The sequence below is a fragment of the Natator depressus genome, chromosome 1 (assembly GCF_965152275.1).
Source record: "Natator depressus isolate rNatDep1 chromosome 1, rNatDep2.hap1, whole genome shotgun sequence".
Taxonomy (NCBI): Eukaryota; Metazoa; Chordata; order Testudines; family Cheloniidae; genus Natator; species Natator depressus.
The window spans coordinates 93,049,143-93,071,902 of record NC_134234.1 but is presented as its reverse complement, the minus strand read 5'-3'; the positions used below and the strand labels follow the sequence as shown (position 1 = coordinate 93,071,902).

The window sequence follows — 22,760 nt, the reverse complement described above, 5'->3', positions numbered from 1 at the left end:
AACATGATCCTATCCTACCCAGTTTATTGCACCCAATGCAGCATGTATGATTACCTGCCCTATGGGCAGGTGGCATATGTGTGCATTTGGTGCAAGAAGCTCCTGGCCCTCAGACTGTGTATGTTTTTTGGAGACCAGAGTGGCTGAACTGGAGGAGCTGAGGAGACAGAGGTACATAGATGAGACTTTCCGGGACACAGTAGAAAGGTACCACCCCCCACTCTGACAGCCTCTGTGCTGTTGAGGAGGATGAAAGTCCCAGGGAAGGAGAGCATCTGACTGGAGCAGAGGGAAACAATCCCATAGTTTGGACCCTCCATTCAGATGATGATGTGATAACCTTGCACACTGAGGATACTTCTCCAGGGGAGGGAACTACAGACTTAGAAAGAGACAGGTATTAGTAATTGGTGATTCGATCATTAGAAACATAGATAGCTGGGTTTCTGAGGACCGGAAGAACCGCATGGTGACTTGCCTGCCTTGTGCGAAGGTTGTGGATCTCTCGAGACATCTAGATAGACTTATGTGTAGTGCTGGGGAGGAGCCAGCGGTCATGGTACATGAAGGTACCAGTGACATAGGGAAGGATAGGAGAGAGGTCCTGGAGGCCAAATTTCGGCTGCTAGGTAAGAGATTGAAGTCCAGGACCTCCATGGTAGCATTCTCTCAGATGCTCCCAGTTCCACGCACAGTGCCAGTTAGACAGGCAGAACAGCAGAGTCTCAATGTGTGGATGAGATGATGGTGGAGGGGTTTTGATTTATTAGGAACTGGGGAAACTTTTGGGAAAGGAGGAACTTATATAGGAAGGATGGGCTCCACGTAAACCAAAATGGACCCAGATTGCTGGCACTTACTTTAAAAACTCTCTACGATATTTTTAATGTTAAGGGCTGGGGGAAAGCTGATAAGTGTGGAGGAGCACATGGTTCGGACATCCCTTAGGGGAGGATCTATAAATAGAGAATCTCTATGTCCTAGTGAGGACGAGAGGATGGAAAATGATAAAATACAGGCAAGGTCTGATCAGAAACAGTCAAATAAAAAAAAGAGAGTCCCATTCAATTATATCGTGTAATGGCAGACAGCTAAAAGGAGACAAGTTTTTAAAGTGCTTTGTAACAGGGTGATGGCTAGGAGAGCCAAGCCAGGCCCCTGTTAGCCCAGCTCCGGTTAAAAAGGGAATTAATTGGGGCTGGCCAGAGAGGCCATGCCCAAATCACCTGAGGAGATGCACCTGTGGGCCTGAATAGCCGGCATGCTATATAAAGGAGGGTAGGGATAGGATACAGAGGGTCCTAGACAAATTGGAGGATTGGGCCAAAAGAAATCTGATGAGGTTCAGCAAGGACAAGTGCAGAGTCCTGCACTTAGGACGGAAGAATCCAATGCACCACTACAGATTAGGGACCGAATGGCTCGGCAGCAGTTCTGCAGAAAAGGAGCTAGGGGTTACAGTGGACGAGAAGTTGGATATGAGTCAACAGTGTGCCCTTGTTGCCAAGAAGGCCAATGGCATTTTGGGCTGTATAAGTAGGGGCATTGCCAGCAGATCGAGGGACGTGATCGTTCCCCTCTATTCGACATTGGTGAGGCCTCATCTGGAGTACTGTGTCCAGTTTTGGGCCCCACACTACAAGAAGGATGTGGAAAAATTGGAAAGAGTCCAGCGGAGGGCAACAAAAATGATTAGGGGTCTGGAACACATGACTTATGAGGAGAGGCTGAGGGAACTGGGGATGTTTAGTCTTCAGAAGAGAAGAATGAGGGGAGATTTGATAGCTGCTTTCAACTACATGAAAGGGGGTTCCAAAGAGGATGGCTCTAGACTGTTCTCAGTGATAGCAGATGACAGAACAAGGAGTAATGGTCTCAAGTTGCAGTGGGGGAGATTTAGGTTGGATATTAGGAAAAACTTTTTCACTAGGAGGGTGGTGAAACACTGGAATGTGTTACCTAGGGAGGTGGTGGAATCTCCTTACCTAGAAGTTTTTAAGGTCAGGCTTGACAAAGCCCTGGCTGGGATGATTTAGTCGGGGATCGGTCCTGCTTTGAACAGGGGATTGGACTAGATGACCTCCTGAGGTCCCTTCCAACCCTGATATTCTATGATTCTATGAAAGCTGGCTGGAAGGAAGCAGGGGAGAGACACAGGAAGGGGAGGAGCATGGGGCTCTAGGTCCCTGCTGGCTGGGGGAGCTAGCAGTCTCCCAGAGTGTTGGTCTGTAATATATGTAAATAGTAGGTGGTGGGGACGGGCATGAAAAATAAAAGAGCACTGGTGCATGTACTTTGGGTTGGTCTCCAACTGAGTTTGTAGAGGAGCCATGGAGGGCCCTGTTGCACATGGGGGCTTGTCTGGGATTTAGAGCCAGCGAACGTGGTTGGCGAGCCTGGACATGGAGACCACCCTAAAATGGCTGGTAAAACAGCAGGAGGAAATGCAGCAGGCTTTGCGAACCATCCAGCTGCCCCACCAGATGGAGAAGCAGGCCTTCCTGGCCTGGCAGGCAGAACAGCAGCGGAGCCTGCAGGACTTTATCAGGGAGCAGACCAATGCACAAGCACAGCTCCTACAGCAGGTGGTGAGTCCTGCGACGGGCAAGGGCACCCGACCCCCGGGCTGGGGACTGTGCAAAATGAGCCTGGCGGATGACCCAGAAGCATTCCTGGGGACATTCAAGCAGATGGCCACAGGCGCCGGGTGGGAGAAGACTACTTGGGTCTCTGACTCGCGCCGTACTTGATGGGAGAGGCTCAAGTGGCCTACCTGGCACTGAGTGAGGAGCACGCCCAAGACTATGAGACCGTACGAGCCGCTATTCTAGAGCGGGTGGGCCTCTCGGCCGGGCGCTACTGGCAGAAACTCTGGGCCACTCGCTGGCAAGCCTTTACCAAGAGCTAGTGGACTGGGCGACCCGGTGGTTAAAGCCAGAGATGCATGCCACGGCAGAGATTATGGACAGTTGAGTCCTGGAACAATTACTACAAAGCCTCCCTTGAGGCCATACGGGTCTGGGTGAGGCGACACCAGCCTGATACTGTGGAGGCAGTGGTCAGATGGACCAAAGAATACAATCGAGGTTGAGGGACTGCAGAGGGAGGACCGGCCCCAGAAAGATAGGGAGCCGGGGAGGAGACTGCCCAAACCATTTTCCGGGGCGGCCATAGGGAAGAAGGGTGAGCCCTGCGGGACACCTGAGCAACTGGCTAGGCTAAAAGAAAAGGAGTACTTGTGGCACCTTAGAGACTAACCAATTTATTTGAGCATAAGCTTTCGTGAGCTACAGCTCACTTCATAAGCTGCTGGAAATGTGGAAAACCAGGACATATAAAACGGGACTGCCCAGAGATGGAGTGCGGGTGGGCAGAGTTTTGTGGGTGGACCCAGGTAGAGAGGCGGTCAGGGAGAAGTAACCTGATCACCATCCCCATGAGGGTGGGGAGAAAACCCCAAGCTGGCCTGCTGGACACAGCATCCGGCTGTACGCTGGTACAGCAGGCGTTGGTAAAACTGCATTGGCTGGTCGGAGGAGGACGGGGGGCGAGATTGGCCCTTGGCTGCATACATGAGGACAAAGTTTTGCCAGGTGGCCCAGGTACCCCTGGAAGTGAAGGGCCGCTTCAGGTAGAAGCGGGTGAGGGTCTTGGAGGGGCTACCATATCCGGTGGTGGTGGGCAGGGGCTGGGGCCCACCACCAAGAAGGAAGTGAGGGGGTACCCCAGACAGGGGGGGCGTACCACCCGAGCCAGAAGGCTGTGAGAAATAAGGATGGGCCAAGGTCCGTCAAGACTGACAAAGCTCCTAGAAAACAGAAACCAGGGGGTGGAACTGTAGGGGGTCTACCTGGGGAAGTTTACGGGCCTGGACCCCTCAGAGGAAGGGCCAGACCCCGTGGAGGATCCCATGGATGTGGTACCCATGGCAAGACCCCAAACCCATAAGAGGGTGTGCGGGAAACTGAGGCAGGGAAGGTCCCACCGGAGGAGGGGCCACGCCCAAATCACCTGAGGAGACGCACTTGCAGGACTGAGTACCCAGCCTGCTATATAAAGCTGTCTGGAAGGAAGCCGGGGAGAGAGAGACAGAAAGGGGAGGAGTGTGGGGCTCTAGATCCCTGCTGGCTGGGGAAGCTAGCAGTCTCCCAGGGTGTTGGTCTGTAATATATGTAAATAGTAGGTGGTGGGGATGGCGCGAACAATAAAAGAGCACTGGTGCATGTACTTTGGGTTCGTCTCTGACTGAGTTTGTAGAGGAGCTGAGGAGAGCCCTGTTACATGCTTATATACCAATGCTAGAAGTCTAAGTAATAAGATGGGTGAACTAGAGTGCCTCGTATTAAATGAGGATATGGATATAATAGGCATCACAGAAACTTGGTGGAATGAGGATAATTAATGGGACACAAAATACAAAATATATCAGAAGGACAGAACAGGTTGTGCTGGTGGGGGAGTGGCATTATATGTGAGAGCGAAGTAAAGTGAAGTAAAAAATCAAGTAAGTAATCAAGTGAAGTAAAAATCATAAATGAATCAAACTGTACCTTAGAATCTCTATGGATAGAAATTCCACGCTCTAATAAGAAGAATATAGCTGTAGGGAGATTACTGACCACCTGACCAGGCTGGTGATAGTGACTGAAATGCTCAGGGAGATTAGAGAGGCTATTAAAATAAAAAAAACTCAATAATAATAATAATAATAATGAGGAATTTCAATTATCCCCATATTGACTGGGTACATTTCACCTCAGGATGGGATGCAGAGATAAAGCTTCTTGACACCTTAAATGACTGCTTTTTGGAGCAGCTGGTCCTGGACCCCACCAGAGGAGAGGCAATTCTTGATTTAGTCCTAAATGGAGCATAGGATCTGGTCCAAGAGGTGAATATAGCTGGACCACTTGGTAATAGTGACCATAATATAATTAAATTTACCATCCCTGTGACAGAAAAAACACCACAGCAGCCCAACAGTGTAGCAGAACACTTCAACTTCCCTGGACACACAATAGCAGATTTAAAGGTAGCCATCCTGCAGCAAAAACACTTCAGGACCAGACTTCAAAGAGAAACTGCTGAGCTTCAGTTCATTTGCAAATTTGAGGCCATCAGCTCAGGATTAAACAAAGACTGTGAATGGCTAGCCAACCACAAAAGCAGTTTCTCCTCCCTTGGGTGTTCACATCCCAACTGCTAGAAGAGAGCCTCATCCTCCTTGATTGAACTAACCTTGTTATCCCTAGCCTGATTCTTGCTTGCATATTTATACCTGCCTCTGGAAATGTCTACTACATGCATCCAACAAAGTGGGTATTCACCCACAAAAGCTTATGCTCCAATACGTCTGTTTGTCTATAAGTTGCCACAGGACTCTTTGCCACTTATAAGAACAATATTGTCAGACATATAGCTGAACATAATTTGTTGAGGAAGAGTCAACATGGTTTTAGTAAAGGGAAATCATGTCTCACCAATCTACTAGAATTCTTTGAAGGGGGTCAAGAAGCATGTGGACCAAGGGGATCCAGTTGATGTAGTATACTTAGATTTTCAGAAAGCCTTTGACAAGGTCCCCCACCAGAGGCTCTTATGCAAAGTAAGCTGCCACGGGATAAGAGGGAAGTTGCTCTTATGGATTGGTAACTGGTTAAAAAGATAGGAAACAAAGGGTAGGTATAAATGGTCAGTTTTCACAATGGAGAGAGGTAAATAGTGGTGTCCCTCAGGGGTCTGTACTGGGACCAGTCCTATTCAACATTCATAAATGATCTGGAAAAAGGGGTAAACAGTGAGGTGGAAAATTTGCAGATGATGCAAAATTACTAAAGATAGTTAAGACCCAGGCAGACTGCGAAGAGCTACAAAAGGATCTCTCAAAACTGGGTGACTGGGCAACAAAATGGCAGATGACATTTAATAATTGATAAATTGATAATTTAATTGATAAATGCAAAGTAATGCACACTGGGAAGCATAATCCCAACTATATATATATATATATATATATAATGATGGGGTCTAAATTCGCTGTTACCACTCAAGAAAGATCTTGGGGTCATTGTGACTAGTTCTCTGAAAACATCTACTCAATGTGCAGAGGCAGTCAAAAAAAGCAAACAGAATGCTGGGAATAATTAAGAAAGGGATAGAAAATAGGATGGAAAATATCATGTTGCCTCTATATAAATCCATGGTACACCCACATCTTGAATACTGTGTGCCGATGTGGTCGCCTCATCTCAGAAAAGATATTGGAATTGGAAAAGGTTCAGAAAAGGGTAACAAAAATTATTAGGGGTATGGAATGAGAAGAGAGTATGAAAAGAGAGTAAGAAGACTGGGACTTTTCAGCTTGGAAAAGAGACGACTAAGGGAAGATATGACTGAGATCTATAAAATCATGACTGGTATAGAGCAAGTAGATAAAGTGTTTACTCTTTCTCTTTCTCTCAAGGACTTGGGGTCACCAAATGAAATTAATAGGCAGCAGGTTTAAAATAAATAAAAGGAAGTATTTCTTCACACAACATAATTATCCCTTGTTGGGTTACAAAATTAATTCTCAATAGCAGTCCTGTGTGGGCTGTAACTTTTTTCTTATTCCCACTACCTTTAGATTTCTACAGCTTTACGGACACCAACTTTTTTTTTCTTTTTTTTTTTTGGCAGGATGATGGCGGCAAAGCTAGTGGGACAGCAATTGTGTAACAGGGTGTGTCAAATATAAATGGCAGGGTAACAACCTCTATGTATGCAGTAATATAAAATCCCTCTTGGCCAGAGGTACAGAATCCCCTTACCTGTAAGGGGTTAATCAGTTCAATTAACCTAGTTGGCACCTGACCAGAAAGACCAATGGGGAAAGAAGATACTTTCAAATCTGGGGGTGGGGGAAAAGCTTTGTTTTTGTGCTCCCTGTGTGTGGTCTCAAAGACAGAGAGAGACCAAGCAAGTAATCCAGCTCCTACTGAACGATACATCTAAAATACAGGAATCATAAGTAATAGCAAGGAAATGCATTAGAGTATCTCTTGTTTTAGCTTGTGAATTTTCCCTATGCTTAGAGGGAGGTTTATCCCTGTTTTTTGTAACCTTAAAGTTTTGCCTAGAGGGGAATCCTCTGTTTTGAGTCTGATTACCCTGTAAAATTACCTTCCATCCTGATTTTAGAGGTGCTTTTTACTTTTTTTCCCTTAATATAAAATTCTGTTTTATTAAAGAATCTGATTGGGTTTAGTGTCCTAAAACCCAGGGATTTGGTCTGTGCTCACTTGTACCAATTGGTGAGGATATTATTCTCAAGCCTCCCCAGGAAAGGGGGTGTAGGGGCTTGGGGGGGATATTTTGGGGGAAATAGGAACTCCAAGTGGTCCTTTCCCTGAATCTTTGTCTAAATCACTTGGTGGTGGCAGCATACCGTCCATCCAAGGACAAGGGATTTGTGCCTTGGGGAAGTTTTAAAAAATAAGGTTAGGGAGTCTTTCATGTGGGTCCCCACATATGTACCCCAGAGTTCAGAGGGAACGTTGACATGGTGGCTGGGGCACCTGTACCATGGGAGTGAGAGAGATCAGTTGGTGTAACCTACACACCTCTTGGGTGTGGTGTTCTCTCCCATCTAGTGGGAGAGGCGAGAGAGAGAGAGAGAGAGAGAGAGAGAGACTCTACAGCATTGGCTAACAGCCAGGTGGTGACGAGAGGGGTCTGTCGGTGTTACATTAGCAGTGTGGTAGATTTAAAAACCAACCAAACCTGGGTGGTTTTTTTCTGCCTTGCTTAATTAGGGAGTAAGCGGTTAGTGATACTAGAGAAATTATCTATCCATTTTGTGTGCCTAATTGCTATTCAGAATAAACAGGAGTCAGTCCACCCTAAAATGGAAACTGCAGTTCATTAGCATGCTCATCACAAGTTTGGAGCATTCCCAGTAGTAAAATTGCATAAAATGATGTATGACCACAAAGTAAATGGCCTGCAGCATGTGTAGTGGGGTTGGATAAAGTAATCATGGCTCAGAAGTAGAAACAATGTGAATGAGAATATCCAAGAATGAGGTAATCTGAGCGGCAAACATATCCAGGCAAAGATCTGATAGATAGAACAGTATATAAGGCAGACAGGCAAGAGAGAGAGAGTGCACCCAGGCAAAGAAGTCTGTTGGGAGCTAGCAAGAACAGTTGCTGGAAAGGAACAAGAAGAGAGATCCAAGGGCTCACCAAGAAGACAGAAGAGTTGCTGAGAGGGTTGAAGAGTTCCAAAGAGGGAAAAAAATGAGAGAGAACGAGAGAGGGAGTGTGTGAATGAATAGGTTGTAAAATGTAATTTTCTTATGTAAAACTTAAAATATAAGTTAAGGCTGTTAGCGATCTATTGCAGACTGATCTGTAATAGAACTCATCACTTGGAATCATTTAAACTGTATTCTATTGTAGTTTAGATCTTCTTTAACTTGTAATAAGGAATGTGTCTGATTTTTATTTCTAGATTATACTGTAATAGGGATTATTAGTTACATCAATAAAAGATACTTTGTTTTGGAAAGACAACTGCCTGTGTCAATCACTTTATCAGAAGGTTATATCCATGTCCTTCAAGCGTTTCCTGAGTTACCTGGGAGACCCATTCCCCAGGAAGAGCACATGAAGGGGATGATAGGCAGGTTAGTCTAGGGGTGCCCCAAAGCCTAAATTTCAGGGTAACATTAGGGATAAAGAACTACATACCATGCTGTGACCTAAATTCTGACTGAGGCTACTAGACACTACCATAATAAAGTATAATTTCTGGACCATTGTCTTGTTCTAATATAATTGAAGAAAAATATATTGTTGGGATCAACTGTGTTGCTAAATAAATAGCAATTGAAAATGTACTTCTAGTAACAATGTCAACTGTCAGCAAATCCATACTAGACTTTACAAGCAGAAAATATTGTAAACTATTTTTGGAAAGTATAAATTCATCCCAGCTCTTACTGCAGCTGGTTCAAAGGGTTTTAATCTCATGTATCTATACACTCCCAGATACTTTTCAGATGGCTTTCTAACTAGGGAGCCAAGCAGATTTTTTTTCACTAAACAGTCATTCCCAAGTCTTACACACAGTGGGGTTAATAGGCGTTGCACTGCAGGCTCTCTTTATTGAACAAACCTTATCCTTCATATTCCCACTGACTCAGTGAATTAATTTCAGTTTAGTCATTTAATCACTCATCTATTTCTTACCTTCATAACTGCAGGTACCAAGACAATAGAATAATTGGATATAGTTAGTGGAACTTCCAGATTGGAATAAAAAAATCCACCAAAGCCAGTTTACAGATAAGAATGCTTTTGTCATGTGCATCTTTGTGCTGCCTTCCATCGTACCGCTAGTAATTGCAACAGTCTTCCTCCCTCTTGCATCCCAGCCAGCCACCCTGTTTTTAGTCAACACCTTCCTTTAAAAAGATACTTTATGAAGCATTGCTGTGACAATCCACTATGGAAAGAAATTTAAATTAATTCCTTTGTGAGGTGGGCTGCTATTGGTCAATCCTGACTCTTCCAAGAAATGGCAATATTGGCTGACAACCACCACACATAAGAGGCCACACTGAGAAGAAGAAAGGCTCTTCCAAACCTGCTCTCACTGCCACACTCAAGAGTAGTATTCTCCTCCCTTCATGATGGTTCTCCCCGTCTTCAGCAGTTTTTTTTTGTTTTGTTTTTAAACACACTATTTTAAAACTATTCTCAGTCTAATTTAGAATAAGATTGTGCCCATCCATGGATAGATCAGCCAGGAGTGAGAGGGAAGATGGAACAAGAATGATTGCCCAGAATTGCTAGGTACAATATCACTCTCAGGCCCCTGTGCACTAAGGACTAAGTGAGGTTTCACAAAAGCACTGGGTTTTCAGAAGCAATTTAAAGATGAGGAAGGAGGGTGTTTCACACAGAAGATGCAGGATGAAAGGAGCTGAGAGGAGAGATAAGGAATACGATGTTTGGGATCAAGAGAGTGTAGGATGAATTGAAAGCCAAGTTTTAGATGGGGTCTTCTTTGGAACGTAGCTCCTTTTTATCTGGGAGTGCAGAACATACAACCTTTTCTAATGCCATTCTCCCTGCTATCCACTAGCCTGACCAGGTAAATGGTGACCTACAAATACAATCGTCAGACTCCCTTTCTGGAAGTCAAGCTCTTTACTTCGGTGTATATACTGTGAGCACTGATATAAAGATAGATGTTTTCATTTCTGAATTGAGTACATTTTTTGCCTTTGATCTCTTCACAGACACTCTAAAGTCCATCACCATACACTTGCATCTGTAACATCAAGTGGAAAATAAAGTCATCTTCAATTTCTGCGGATGTAAGTAAATTAGAGTTTTATCTTGGAAGAAATACATGCACAAAGACGCACACGTACTAATACAGAAAGCACTGACTTGCCCTCAGAAAGAAATGATAAGGAGTAAAATGCTTATTCCCCCCCCCATAGCGATCTGTGAAATGAGGATATTCCATCTTCTATTCTCTCATATTTTGTTTGCCTTGTCTATTTAGATTGTAAGCTTTTCAGGGCAGGGACTGTTTCTTAGTATGTGTTTGTCAGCAGCTTACACAGTGTTGCTGATTTTTAGTGAGGGCATCTTGGCACTATTTTAAAATAGAGAATAATTTCTCTTTCCTTACATGGCAGTCTGTGAGGGGAGATTAAATTACTAAAAAAAATGATTAAAATAGTTATTAAATAGATGCTTAAAATTACTCTGCAAGCAGAGAATGTGTTTAAAACTGCAACATGAGAGTCCTACTTCATATTACAGTATATCATCTATTAGGTCCCTCAGTTCAAACTCTGTCATTCACCTGCTTTGTAGTTCATTTCATCCATTTATCAATATATAGGAAGACTGGGAATTAAACCCGACAGAAAGAGAAGTATGACCCATCTTACCATTTTCCTTGCTCTACATCATGTCTGCATGCTGCCTTGGGTGGTTTCCTGTCTGCTTTTCAAAAATTGAAAATGTTAACAGCGGTGAAATTCTAGGTAGCTAGTAGGCAGCCCATTGGTATATATAGTACATGTGGATTTTTATATATATATATATATATTCTACTAGAGTTGCTAAATTCTATGTAACCAGTGCCCAACTCTGATGGATGCCCAGTTGGTTCTGATAGATGTCTGGTTCTTCATGTCCAATTCTATAGTAATTGAGAACTGTAATCTATTTTGAAAAGTCATTCATGTCACCTTGATAAGTGAAAGTTTTGCATTGCATTTTTATATACTACAAAAGTGTAAAATCCCAAAGAAGGGGTTAATTACTAGAAACAATGAAATGTTTCCAGAGATCCAAACTCTTCCAAAGAGATTCATGAATTTGATGGTCATAAGCTTGCATGGGTTCAGAGGCTCAGAAAGGGTTGGGTTAAACTAACCTGTTCTCTCTCCCTGATAACTTCTCAATCTTGTTGTGAGCCCACAGATCAAGTGTGGACTTTTGTGCTTATATTAGTTTACACAGTGCTCCCAGGATCACAAGAACCCAAAATGGGGAAGTAGCTATATCAGAAAATATTATGTGAGTTGTTCTATATGACATAAATCCAGATCAAATGCAAGTATAGCAAAAAAAAGTAGTCACAAAAGCTTTGTGGATCTCAAGCTCCAATAACCATGTTGAGAACATAAGAAAACCCAGGTCTAACAAGTCACCTCTGGTTCATGAGCACAGACTGTAGTCAACTCAAGTCTAAAATTTAAAGGTGTTCAAATTTCATGTCATGCATTTAAGAGAGCACTAATTATGACCACCGCAATAAACCAAATTATTTAATTTATAAATTAAAGCCTCAGGCAGGAAGAAAGAAAAAAAATTCTGTGAAGCATTAGAATCAAATTCAGCCCTGGGATAAACGGGTGCCACTCAGCTGAAGCCAACTGAGTGGCACCTACTTACATTATGGCTAAAAATAGAGCCCTTTGTGTTTTGTCTCTAGTTACTGCAGTAACTATATAGATTCAGAAGATAAATTTCTATAAACCAGCACTGTTTTCTTTGTATCTCTGGGGAAACAGAGGTTCTCTCTCTCGCATCCCAGAAGCTCTACCCACACATCTACATGAAGGGGCATTGAGGATTCAAAGGCCCTGATTAGTGTATGTTTAATTCCATGCCAATTCACAAAGGTACTTAAGCATATGTATTAAGTTAAGACCATGCTCAAATCCTACTGTGCATGCTTACAGTTCAATGTGACTGAAGCATATGTTTAAGTGCTGATGTTTTCCTGAACTGGGGCATAAAGATCTTCTCCTCTAACAAATCTAGAATGTTGAAATAGCAGCTCATTAGATCAGGATACTGCCATCCATCTTCACAGCATCTAACAGGCTGTCTTAGAAACATCACTGGTACATCAGAAAAGAAAAATACATCAACTGCAGTAGAGTTGGTTGGTTCTTGCTGTTGTCCCTCCACAGTGTAATACTTTGAATAAGAGTGTCATCTTGTAAAATTACTTTCAGACTCAACTGATGTCATGAAGTATCTTTTTGGAGTAAGTAGCATATAAAAAATTCAAACAGTACTTTTTTTCTAAATATTTTATTTCCAACTCATTTTTAGATACTGAGATGTTCAAAGGTGCCAAAGGGAGTTAGGTGACCAAATCCCATTGAAATTCAGTGGGTGGTGGGTACCTAGCTTCCTTAAAATACTTAGCAAAATTATATTTCAAAAGTCTATAAGAAGATTTAAAAATACATAAAAAGTATAACATGAGGTGGCCAATAGCACTTTGGGGTTTTATAGTAACCATTTTATTATTTTCTTTTCCATTAGTATTGAATGTTTTGAAAGATTTAGCATGATCACAAAACCACCACATACCTGTGGTTCAATAGCATGCAATTACCTTATCTGGTTATTTAGGAGTGGTCACTGGCTATAGTCAATTTAATAGAATAGTAATGGCCAAATCCATTTACCACAATGTGGTTGTTCATTGTTTTCTCCCATGTTTCTAGGGAAGATTTGAAAGATGTCTCTATTCAACTGAAAATTGTATCTATTATGTTAAACCAGTAATTCATCATGTCCAAGACATTCTACCACTATTTAGTTGGATTAAAACATCATTGTACAAGTATCATGATTTGCAGTACACCAAATGCGTGCCAACAGACACCAGTCACATTAAGAAGATAGAGATTAGGATAAAGTTCATTGCAATGTAGATGAACATGTAGATATAATTCCTATCTTTAGATAATTTTCAGTCTTATTTTGTACATGTTCTACTTCATGAAGCTCAACTACTTTGCTTAGATAAATTGACCACAATCATCTCCAAAAGTAGACCAGTAGTATTCCTTAGAGGTTAATACACTAATTCACTCTTAAAAACACTTAAATAAGTGGAGGTAGAATCACAGGACTTACAGTCAGTAATTTGCAGGATTCTCTTCACTTCCACGCTTCCTGATCCTCCGCAACCATCCTCATCATCACAGTCTCCACTGACTTGTTCATCCATACTTCCACTGCTGCCCGTTTGTAGTAGACCCCACTTCTCATGTTTAGGAAGTGATTTGCCCTGCAACCGCTGCAAGCACAAAATAAAATATGCCAATCATCAACAGATATGAGATAGCTTCAAAAGGTTCAGAAATTTAGTTTGGACGAGCTTCCAAAAGTTCACATGCTTCTCTAATATCCAAACCTCCAGTCTGGAAATCAGGCGGCTGGACTGACAAGATCAGGCAATCTTGTTATATTTACTGAACGTTTCTGGATTCTAGCCAGCCTACTTCAGGTTTTTTGGGGGTTGCAGAGATGCCCAAAGGTGTATATTTTAAAATTTGATCATGGGGACGGAGCTCAGAACCCAGATTTCCTCAGCTTCAATTGCTGGTCTACCAGACTGGCCAAGTCAGTTGGACTCTCTGCCTCTTCCCCATATATAAAATGTAAATATTAATACTTATAGTGGTTTAGTGATTAATTAGTAGTATTTATTCACATAGCACTTTTATCTCCAAAGTTCAGTGTATATGTAAATGTCATTACACTTTCTTGAGCTTCCGAAAAGATTCAGATCAGTACATATTCCAGAGTAAGTTGTAATTTCTTATTTTATCTGAAATTACATACAGTAATTCATAGAACAGTACCAGGGCCAGAGCATCTGCTAATGTAAATTGGTGCTGTTACATTGACTTCTATGAAGTGGCACCAATTTACACTAGCTGAGGCTCTGGCCCTGGGATTCTTTATTACAACAGTCCAAGATTTTTTTCCCCTTAAAGCAGTTATGGTATATATTAGTTACTTCATCGTTTCAACAGTTCACACTTGGGGTAAAATTTTTGAAAGCAGCCTCTAAGTTTTGCATATTAAAAATTGTTTGGCGAAGATGGTGGGTTTATAGTTCCGGGCATCAGATTTTTGGATTCAAATTACTATTGCCAAAAGTAATGTGACCCTTAAATGAGAACAAGAACTTAGTACTTCAACCACACTTCTACGAGACCAGTGCCCCATGACGTCATGCCTGGGGCATTAAGTTCAATGTTGACTCAGCAGCATGAGTACCCCATGCTGACCCATCACCAACAAATCCCGCCACAGATGGGTTTTCCTTGTATAACTCCCCTCTATGTATGTTATTGACGAGGCTCAACACTGCTAAGTTTGAGAGATTGACAAGATCACAGCTTGAGATGTGTTTCTCCTTTATATCCTAGATCTCTGTGTCCATCTTAAAACAGGATTGGATTAAGACTTTATATTTTCCCTAGTTGTCTAAATACTAGCCCACAGTAATCATGTTTTGAGTTCTCTAATCTTTCCACCTACAGAACAGCACTAGCCTAGGATTTGAATCATGAGAACCCAGGGGTCCCTATGAAATTGCTTTAACTATAAATTTGACATTGGAAAAAAAACCCAATGCTCTCCAACCCTATCAAAACTTTTCTTTGAATGTATGGCAGTTAGTAGTGATTAAGAAGTGAAAGAACAATTTAGCCTTTTTTATTTTGGTTTCCTCTTCAAGCTATTTGCTTAATTATACAAAATGAAGAAATGCACCCCTTGATATAAATTCACATCTCTCTCTCTCATTGGTTGTTCTCTGCAAAGCATGACTCAGTCCTAATTAAAAAAAGAAGTTCTTTATTCAGTGTTAAGATCTTTGTGCTTTTTAAAAGCTAGTTTTATTTCACTACTGAGATTATAAGTAAACATAATTTTAGGGACATTTTGTGTTTATTTTGTTTTGCTGCATATTTTATATAAAGCTGTAATGTAAAGGGGAAAGGAAACACAGTTTATTATTGGAGATTTTCTGATTGTATACACTTAATGAATACCACAATTGGACAGTAATGACAATACCTTCCCATTATGTGAAAGTCAAAGGATCTTGACTTAACTTGGAAAACAAGCAACAGAACATTGTGTCTTAGCCTCTTTGGCGTATCCTTTTTGTAGTAAGTAATTACCCAGATAATTTGTATCCAAGCATTTTAAAAGAGCTGGCAGTGAAGGTCTCTAGACCATTAATGCTGATTTTTAGTAAGTCTTGGAACACTGGGGAAATTTCAGAGGACTAGAAGAAACTATTGTGCCAATATTTAAAAAGGGAAAAGGGGAATTTATAGGCCTGTCAGCTGGATAATGGAGCAGTTGATATAGCTCTTGATTAATAAAGAAGTAATAGAGGGTAATAGAATTAATACCAATAAATATGGGTTTATGAAAAATAGACCTTTTTTATTGTGATTACAAGTTTGGTTGATAATGTAATACAATTAATTGTAAAACACTCAGATTTATGAAAGGCATTTGACTTGGTACCACACGACATTTTGATTAAGAAACTAGACTGATACAACATCAATGTGGCACACTGAAGTAGATTAAAAGTTAGCTAACAGGTCTCAAACTGTAATTATAAATGGGGAAATCATCATCATCAAGCAGATATGTTTCTGATGAGGTCCCACAGGGATTGTTTCTTGTTCCCATAGCTATTTAATTTTTTTAATCAGTGTCCTGGAAGAAAACAATCATTTCTGATAAAGTTTGCACATGAAACAAAGATTGAAGGACTGGTAAATAACGAAGAGGGCAGATCACTGCTACAGAGTGATCTAGATCATCTAGTAAACTGGACATAAGCAAACAATATGAATTTCACTACGGCTTAACGTAAGTCATACAACTAGGAACAAAGAATGTAGGTCATGCTTACAGGATGGGAGACTATCCCAGGATGCAGTGACTTTGAAAGAGACTTGGGGTCATGGTGAATAATCAGCTGAACATGATCTGCCACTGAGAGGGCTAATGCAATCCTTGGATAGATAGCCAGGGGAATCTCAAGTATGACTAGGGAGGTAATACAACCTCTGTATTTGGCACTGGTGTCCACACTTCAAGAAGGATGTTGATAAATTGGAGATGGCTCAGAGAAAAGCCACAAGGAGGATTAGAAAACATGCTTTATAGTGACAAACTCAAGACCTCAATCTATTTAGCTTATTAAAAAGAAGGCTAGGGGTGACATATCACAATCTATAAGAGCCAGAAGAATTAAGAATGTACTAGCTACCAGGTTATAGAGTTACCTGGGAGACCCAGTTTCAAATCCCAACTCCAACAAATATGGAACAGCTTCAGCCAGAGAGACACTCATCCCAGAATACATAATAACCTAAGGGTTAGGACACTGCACTGGACCAGAGGAAACATGATTCTAGTCCCTTCTCCAAATCAGGCAGAGTGAGGATTTGAAACTGGGTCTCCCACATCCCAGGTGAGTGTTCTACCCTCATTATCTTCTGTGGCTTAGGTGTGCACTATTAATGTCTATCAGACCAGGCCCTGTAGGCATGGCTGGCAGAAGAATGCCTTGTTTGAGAATCCTGCCAGAGCTTAGTGTAGGCCTGGGACATAATTCACTCCCATATTAAATTAGTCTTGACCAGCCTTGGGTGAAACTCAGGAAATTCACCACTAACATTGGGGGTGGGGGGGTGGGGTGGGGGGAAATCTATTATGCTTTATTTGGCATATGTATTGTGTGTGTTGCTAATAAATGGATGTTTAAAGCACAGCTATGTAAGGCTTTTTCACCGGAAAAAGGTCCTGCAGACCCGTAGAGCCCTGAGGGAAAGGGCAGGTACTTAAATTAACCAGGTTTCTTCCTGAGCCCTATGGGTAAGTGTACGTGCCTTACTCCCAAAGCTCTCAGAGGCCGGGGGCGTGAAAAAAAAAGTGGGGGTGCCTAAATCAACAGGGTCATCCCTTAAGTGCTCAGTAGGGTATTGGCAGGGTTCCCCAAATTATGCAATTAACATTAAGTGCAGAGCAGCTCGGCAACATCAGATTTTAGGCAACTTTACCAAGTTAAAAAAATCTGCAAAAATCAAATAAATGTGGAGGCTCCAACCTGGGGAGCACAGGTCACTGGCTACACAGAGCTGGGAGATCACTGTACAGCTCCCCTACCCAGAACATGAATTCAGCGGTGAGGCTGTACCCACCCTGACAGCACAAGGACAGGGCCTGCATGAGAAACACCCCAGGGCCCTGACCCTCCATGCCAGGTGCACCAGGTGTGGGCACGCAGGCTCACCAAGGCAGGATCCAAGTGTGGAGAGGCTTAGTGTGGGGGGACCCAGGTGTGGGTTGCGAGGAATCTATGTGGGACAATCTGCACTGCTACAGACTAGGGACCAAGCAGCTAGGCAGCAGTTCTGCAGAAGAGGACCTAGGGGTTACAGTGGACGAGAAGCTGGATATGAGTCAACACTGTGCCCTTGTTACCAAGAAAGCTAACGGCATTTTGGGTTGTACAGGTATGAGCATTGCCAGCAGATTGAGGGACATGATAACTCCCTTCTATTTGCATTGGTGAGGCCTCATCTGGAGTACTGTATCCAGTTTTGGGCCCCACACTACAAGAAGGATGTGGAAAAATTGGAAAGAGTCCAGCAGAGGGCAACAAAAATGATTAGGGGGCTGGAGCACATGATTTATGAGGAGAGGCTGAGGGAATTTAGTCTGCAGAAGAGAAGAATGAGGGGGGATTTGATAGCTGCTTTCAAATACCTGAAAGGGGGTTCCAAAGAGGATGGATCTAGACTGTTCTCAGTGGTGCCAGATGACAGAATGAGGAGTAATGGTCTCAAGTTGCAGTGGGGGAGGTTTAGGTTGGATATTAGGAAAAACTTTTTCACTAGGAGAGTGGTGAAGCACTGGAATGGGTTACCTAGGGAGGTGGTGGAATCTCCTTCCTTAGAGGGTTTTTAAGATCAGGCTTGACAAAGCCCTGGCTGGGATGATTTAGTTGGGGATTGGTCCTGCGTTGAGCAGGGGGGTCTCCTGAGGTCCCTTCCAACCCTGATATTCTATGATTCTATGAATTTGGGTGCAGGTGGCTCAGTGGTGGATCTGGATAAACAGGGGCTTGTTGGGGGGTTCTGAGTGCAACGGTAATGGGACTATGCAAGGGGGTCCAGGTGAAGGTGGTTGGGGCTCAATGAGGGTGTGGGTCTCAGTGGGGTGGGGATCTAGGTGCAGCTGGTTGAGGCTTGGTAGGGTGGGGGTCCAGGTGGCTTGTTGGAGTGGTCCCGATGCAGGGGGATAGGACTTGTCGGGTTGTGGGTGTGTTTGGGGGGTGATGCTCAGTGGGAGGGTCTGGGTATGAGGGAGTCTGGATGCACTGGGTTGAGCAGATAGGGGAGCAGCTCCCCTGCAGCTGAGGAACGATGGGTGCAAGAAGTGCAGGAAGGGGCAGTTTGCAGAGCTTCCTACAGCCAGGGGAGAAATCTGGGGTGGGTCTGACACAGCCCCAGATGCTGTGCAGGGGAAGAGGAAGTCCTGTCCCTCCCTTGCCCAGCTGGGACTAGCAGCTGAGCCTGATGCAGATAGGAGGAGCCAGCCCAGACTTTTCCAGTCCCGCCCTGTGCCCCACAATGATTTACCTCTCTACCAGCTGCCTAGGGCACCTGAAACATACTGCTGGGGAGGGTCGTATGACTGCTCTTGTGGCTTCCCTTTTCTTCCCCATCAGAAAGTCATTTTTCTGTGGGAAGTAAAGAAATCTATGGGGGAACAGTAATTCTGTGCATGCGCAGTTGTGCAGAATCTCCGCAGGAGTAATCAGAGATGCATCCTTTATCTCCCTCTCTCGACCAGGTACCCTGTCAAAATATCTGCTTCTGACAATCATGTCTTTCTGCTCAATGTCAAAGCCCCCAGATTTCAAATATCTTCCTCCATTGTAGACTGGAATACTTCAGATCTCCTAGGCGTTAGAGCTCATTATTATACCAAGGTGAAGTTACAGCTGTATTTCACCAATGTAATATTTCACCAGAGGTACTATTGAAGGGGGAATAGGATAGAAAAATCTGTCTTCTGTACAACAGCCAGTGTCCCCTTTTCAGTCTTATTATACCTTTTGGTCTCTTAGAGATATTTGGCTAAATAATATCAGTTTCTGTTGGCCCAAGCCACTTTCATATCTTAACACTTGCAATAAGTAGTTCCCCTTCCAAGGCTACCTTTTTCTATAGCTTTAATGGCCATTATTTAGCAAGATTGTTGACTTTACTGAAAGTGATAGCCTCAGAAACCTGTTTCCCTGCTTAATAAAAATACGTAAGTGATATTCCCTAATTTCCACCTAACAGCACTTCTACTCTATGTGAAATATGTTCTGACAAGTCAAGTCCAAACTGATACATGTTTGGTATGATACAATGTGCACATGTGATAAAAGCTGCATATCCAGGGTAATTTATTGCAAGAATAAAATTCATATAAATAGAAGACAGATCCTCAGCTGGTATGTCAATATGCTTCTAATGACTCAGTGAAGCTACATCAATTTATTTGGACTCCTATCTTTAATATATCTGTGAGGTTGCAAGACTGAATTGGGGAGGAGAGAAAGGGAAGAACTAGACTAAATACAGCTGCATCTGCACTGCACACTCTTTTCAGCAGGGTGTACTTTCCATATGAGCTTTTTAGACAAGGGACTGTCTAGTTACAGGTGTGTATAGCACCTAGGACAGTAGGACCTCAACTGTTAGCTACAGGCCACTGTACAAATAAAAGTTGCAACTATTTGAAAACCTTCATAGTGTTCTTTCAACCCTTTGCAGGCTGACAATATACACAGTGCATACATCCTGCTAAGAATTTATCCAGCTAACAGTTTGCAAAATGACACTACACTAAGTGAAAGAACACTGCAATGATAAATAAAACTTGAGAATTAAAATATCTATCTATAAAAAGCTTTGGACAAAACACGTTTCTAAACAGTACCCTTATAGAAAACTATGATAAACAAAAAAAACCTAGTAAATGAGAACTATTTATGCAAATTTAGCTCTGAATTCTAGGTGAAATCCATGGGGAGTTTTGGAACTTCAGGCATTAGCACCTTATTTGATTCTGTAGTCCCTTTGCCATCACTGATCTTTGTAACAGTAGATTTCATTAACATGTCACCTTACTGTGATATTCCCATAGACACCTCGCTCCAAGTTGACAAATTATTTCTCTTTCTTTATGGACCTTTGGACACTTTTCAGTCCATGTGACAGTGTTTAATTCTACGTCGATTTGAATTAGGGTGACCAGATAGCAAATGTGAAAAATCAGGACAGAGGGTTGGGGGTAATAGGTGCCTATATAAAAAAAAAGCCCCAAATAGCAGGACATCTGGACACCCTAATTTGAATTAATTTTGTAAATAAGATTATACAGCAAAATCAACTAAAAACATAATCCAAAGAACAAGAGTACCTCAGGCTGATAAGAAGATCTGCAGCAAACTTGCAGAAGAGGAGTATATGCAGAAAAGATCAATATGAACCTCAATTTGGATATTTCTTTTAAATAATTATGACAAGAGATAAACTAAGTTTATTTTGTTTTGTTTTTCAGTTAAAATGATTATTCACATAATCTAATTATGGCTAAACTGCTTTGACCTTTTCGATATTCTGTACATTTTAATTGATTACTGTTTTGGTGTCTTTGCTTGTTTATTACTTCACTGATCTGCTAGGGAAGGGGCATATTACGCCAATCAAAAGGAAGACTTCAGCACTTTACAGCTTACTTCTCCCTTGAACCGAATATGTAATGTACTCCCTTTTATATAATTCTCCTCATGACAGAATACATTAAAATCACATATTACACAAAATAAGATCCATTCTCATGACCATAGCTTGTAATGAAAATGGAAAACTAGGACAAAGCAGCAATTCTTGGTTTCATTTCTAGATTATCAGTCCATGGTCAGTAGTATGTGATTGAGACTAGAGGTATGTGAAATCACCACAAAACTAAAAGCTTGTCAAAACGACAGGTTACTGCATGCAAGCAGAGGTTTGAATCTACACAAGTTTGCCATGCATTAACTTGCTGTGTGGACTCTACTACAATTCAGTAAAAGTCCCAGAGAGTGACTAGCACTCAGCAACTTGCTATGCAGACAAACCCTAACACTCATATCTTATACTGAATTCATAGTGCTTCCACAAAGACAAATTGCCATGCAGTACATTCTCTCGGCGACTTTAAATGTTGTGGAAACTGAACTCAGAATTTCAGTTTTGAACAGGATTGGGTGGAGCAGCAGCTGCTGTTAGTATGTAAGAATATGGGTGTGTCTGCTGAGATAAAAAAAATCATCCTTCATTTTGGAAGGCAGGCTCTGGGACTGCAGGCAGCAGTCCACTGCAGGGTCTGGTGTCTATTTTGTTGGAGCTATGTAATCTAAATACTAAATGCAAACTCCCTGTGCCTTAATAAAAATGCCACCACAAGAGTTAGATGGTGTCATAAATATAAAGGGAAGGGTAAACCCCTTTAAAATCCCTCCTGGCCAGAGGAAATCTCCTCTCACCTGTAAAGGGTTAAGAAGCTAAAGGTAACCTCGCTGGCACCTGACCAAAATGACCAATGAGGAGACAAGATACTTTCAAAAGCTGGGAGGAGGGAGAGAAACAAAGGGTATGTGTGTCTGTCTATATTTTGTCTTTGCCGGGGATAGACCAGGAATGAAGCCTTAGAACTTTTAGTAAGTAATCTAGCTAGATACGTGTTAGATTATAATTTCTTTAAATGGCTGAGAAAAGAATTGTGCTGAATAGAATAACTATTTCTGTCTGTGTATCTTTTTTGTAACTTAAGGTTTTTGCCTAGAGGGGTTCTCAATGTTTTGAATCTAATTACCCTGGAAGGTATTTACCATCCTGATTTTACAGGGGGGATTTTTTTTTATTTCTATTTACTTCTATTTCTATTAAAAGTCTTTTTGTAAGAAAACTGAATGCTTTTTCATTGTTCTCAGATCCAAGGGTTTGGGTCTGTGGTCACCTATGCAAATTGGTGAGGCTTTTTATCCAACATTTCCCTGGAAAGGGGGGGTGCAAGTGTTGGGAGGATTGTTCATTGTTCTTAAGATCCAAGGGTCTGGGTCTGTAGTCACCTAGGCAAATTGGTGAGGCTTTTTACCAAACCTTGTCCAGGAAGTGGGGTGCAAGGTTTTGGGAAGTATTTTGGGGGGAAAGATGTGTCCAAACAGCTCTTCCCCAGTAACCAGTATTTGTTTGGTGGTGGTAGCGGCCAATCCAAGGACAAAAGGGTGGAATATTTTGTACCTTGGGGAAGTTTTGACCTAAGCTGGTAAAGATAAGCTTAGGAGGTTTTTCA

The 22,760-nt window shown here is 42.2% G+C and overlaps 1 protein-coding gene across 2 annotated transcripts in view; it reads right to left on the bottom strand.

Annotated features, from left to right (window-relative positions):
- The window catches only part of GPC5 (glypican 5), a 1,060,457-nt gene that overhangs the window by 504,528 nt on the left and 533,169 nt on the right, over positions 1 to 22,760 (bottom strand). For both annotated transcript variants that reach the window (XM_074962530.1, XM_074962537.1), the window contains exon 7: positions 13,452 to 13,614. In XM_074962530.1, the coding sequence (XP_074818631.1) occupies positions 13,452 to 13,614 (163 nt within the window). The remainder of the gene's footprint in view (positions 1 to 13,451; positions 13,615 to 22,760) is intronic.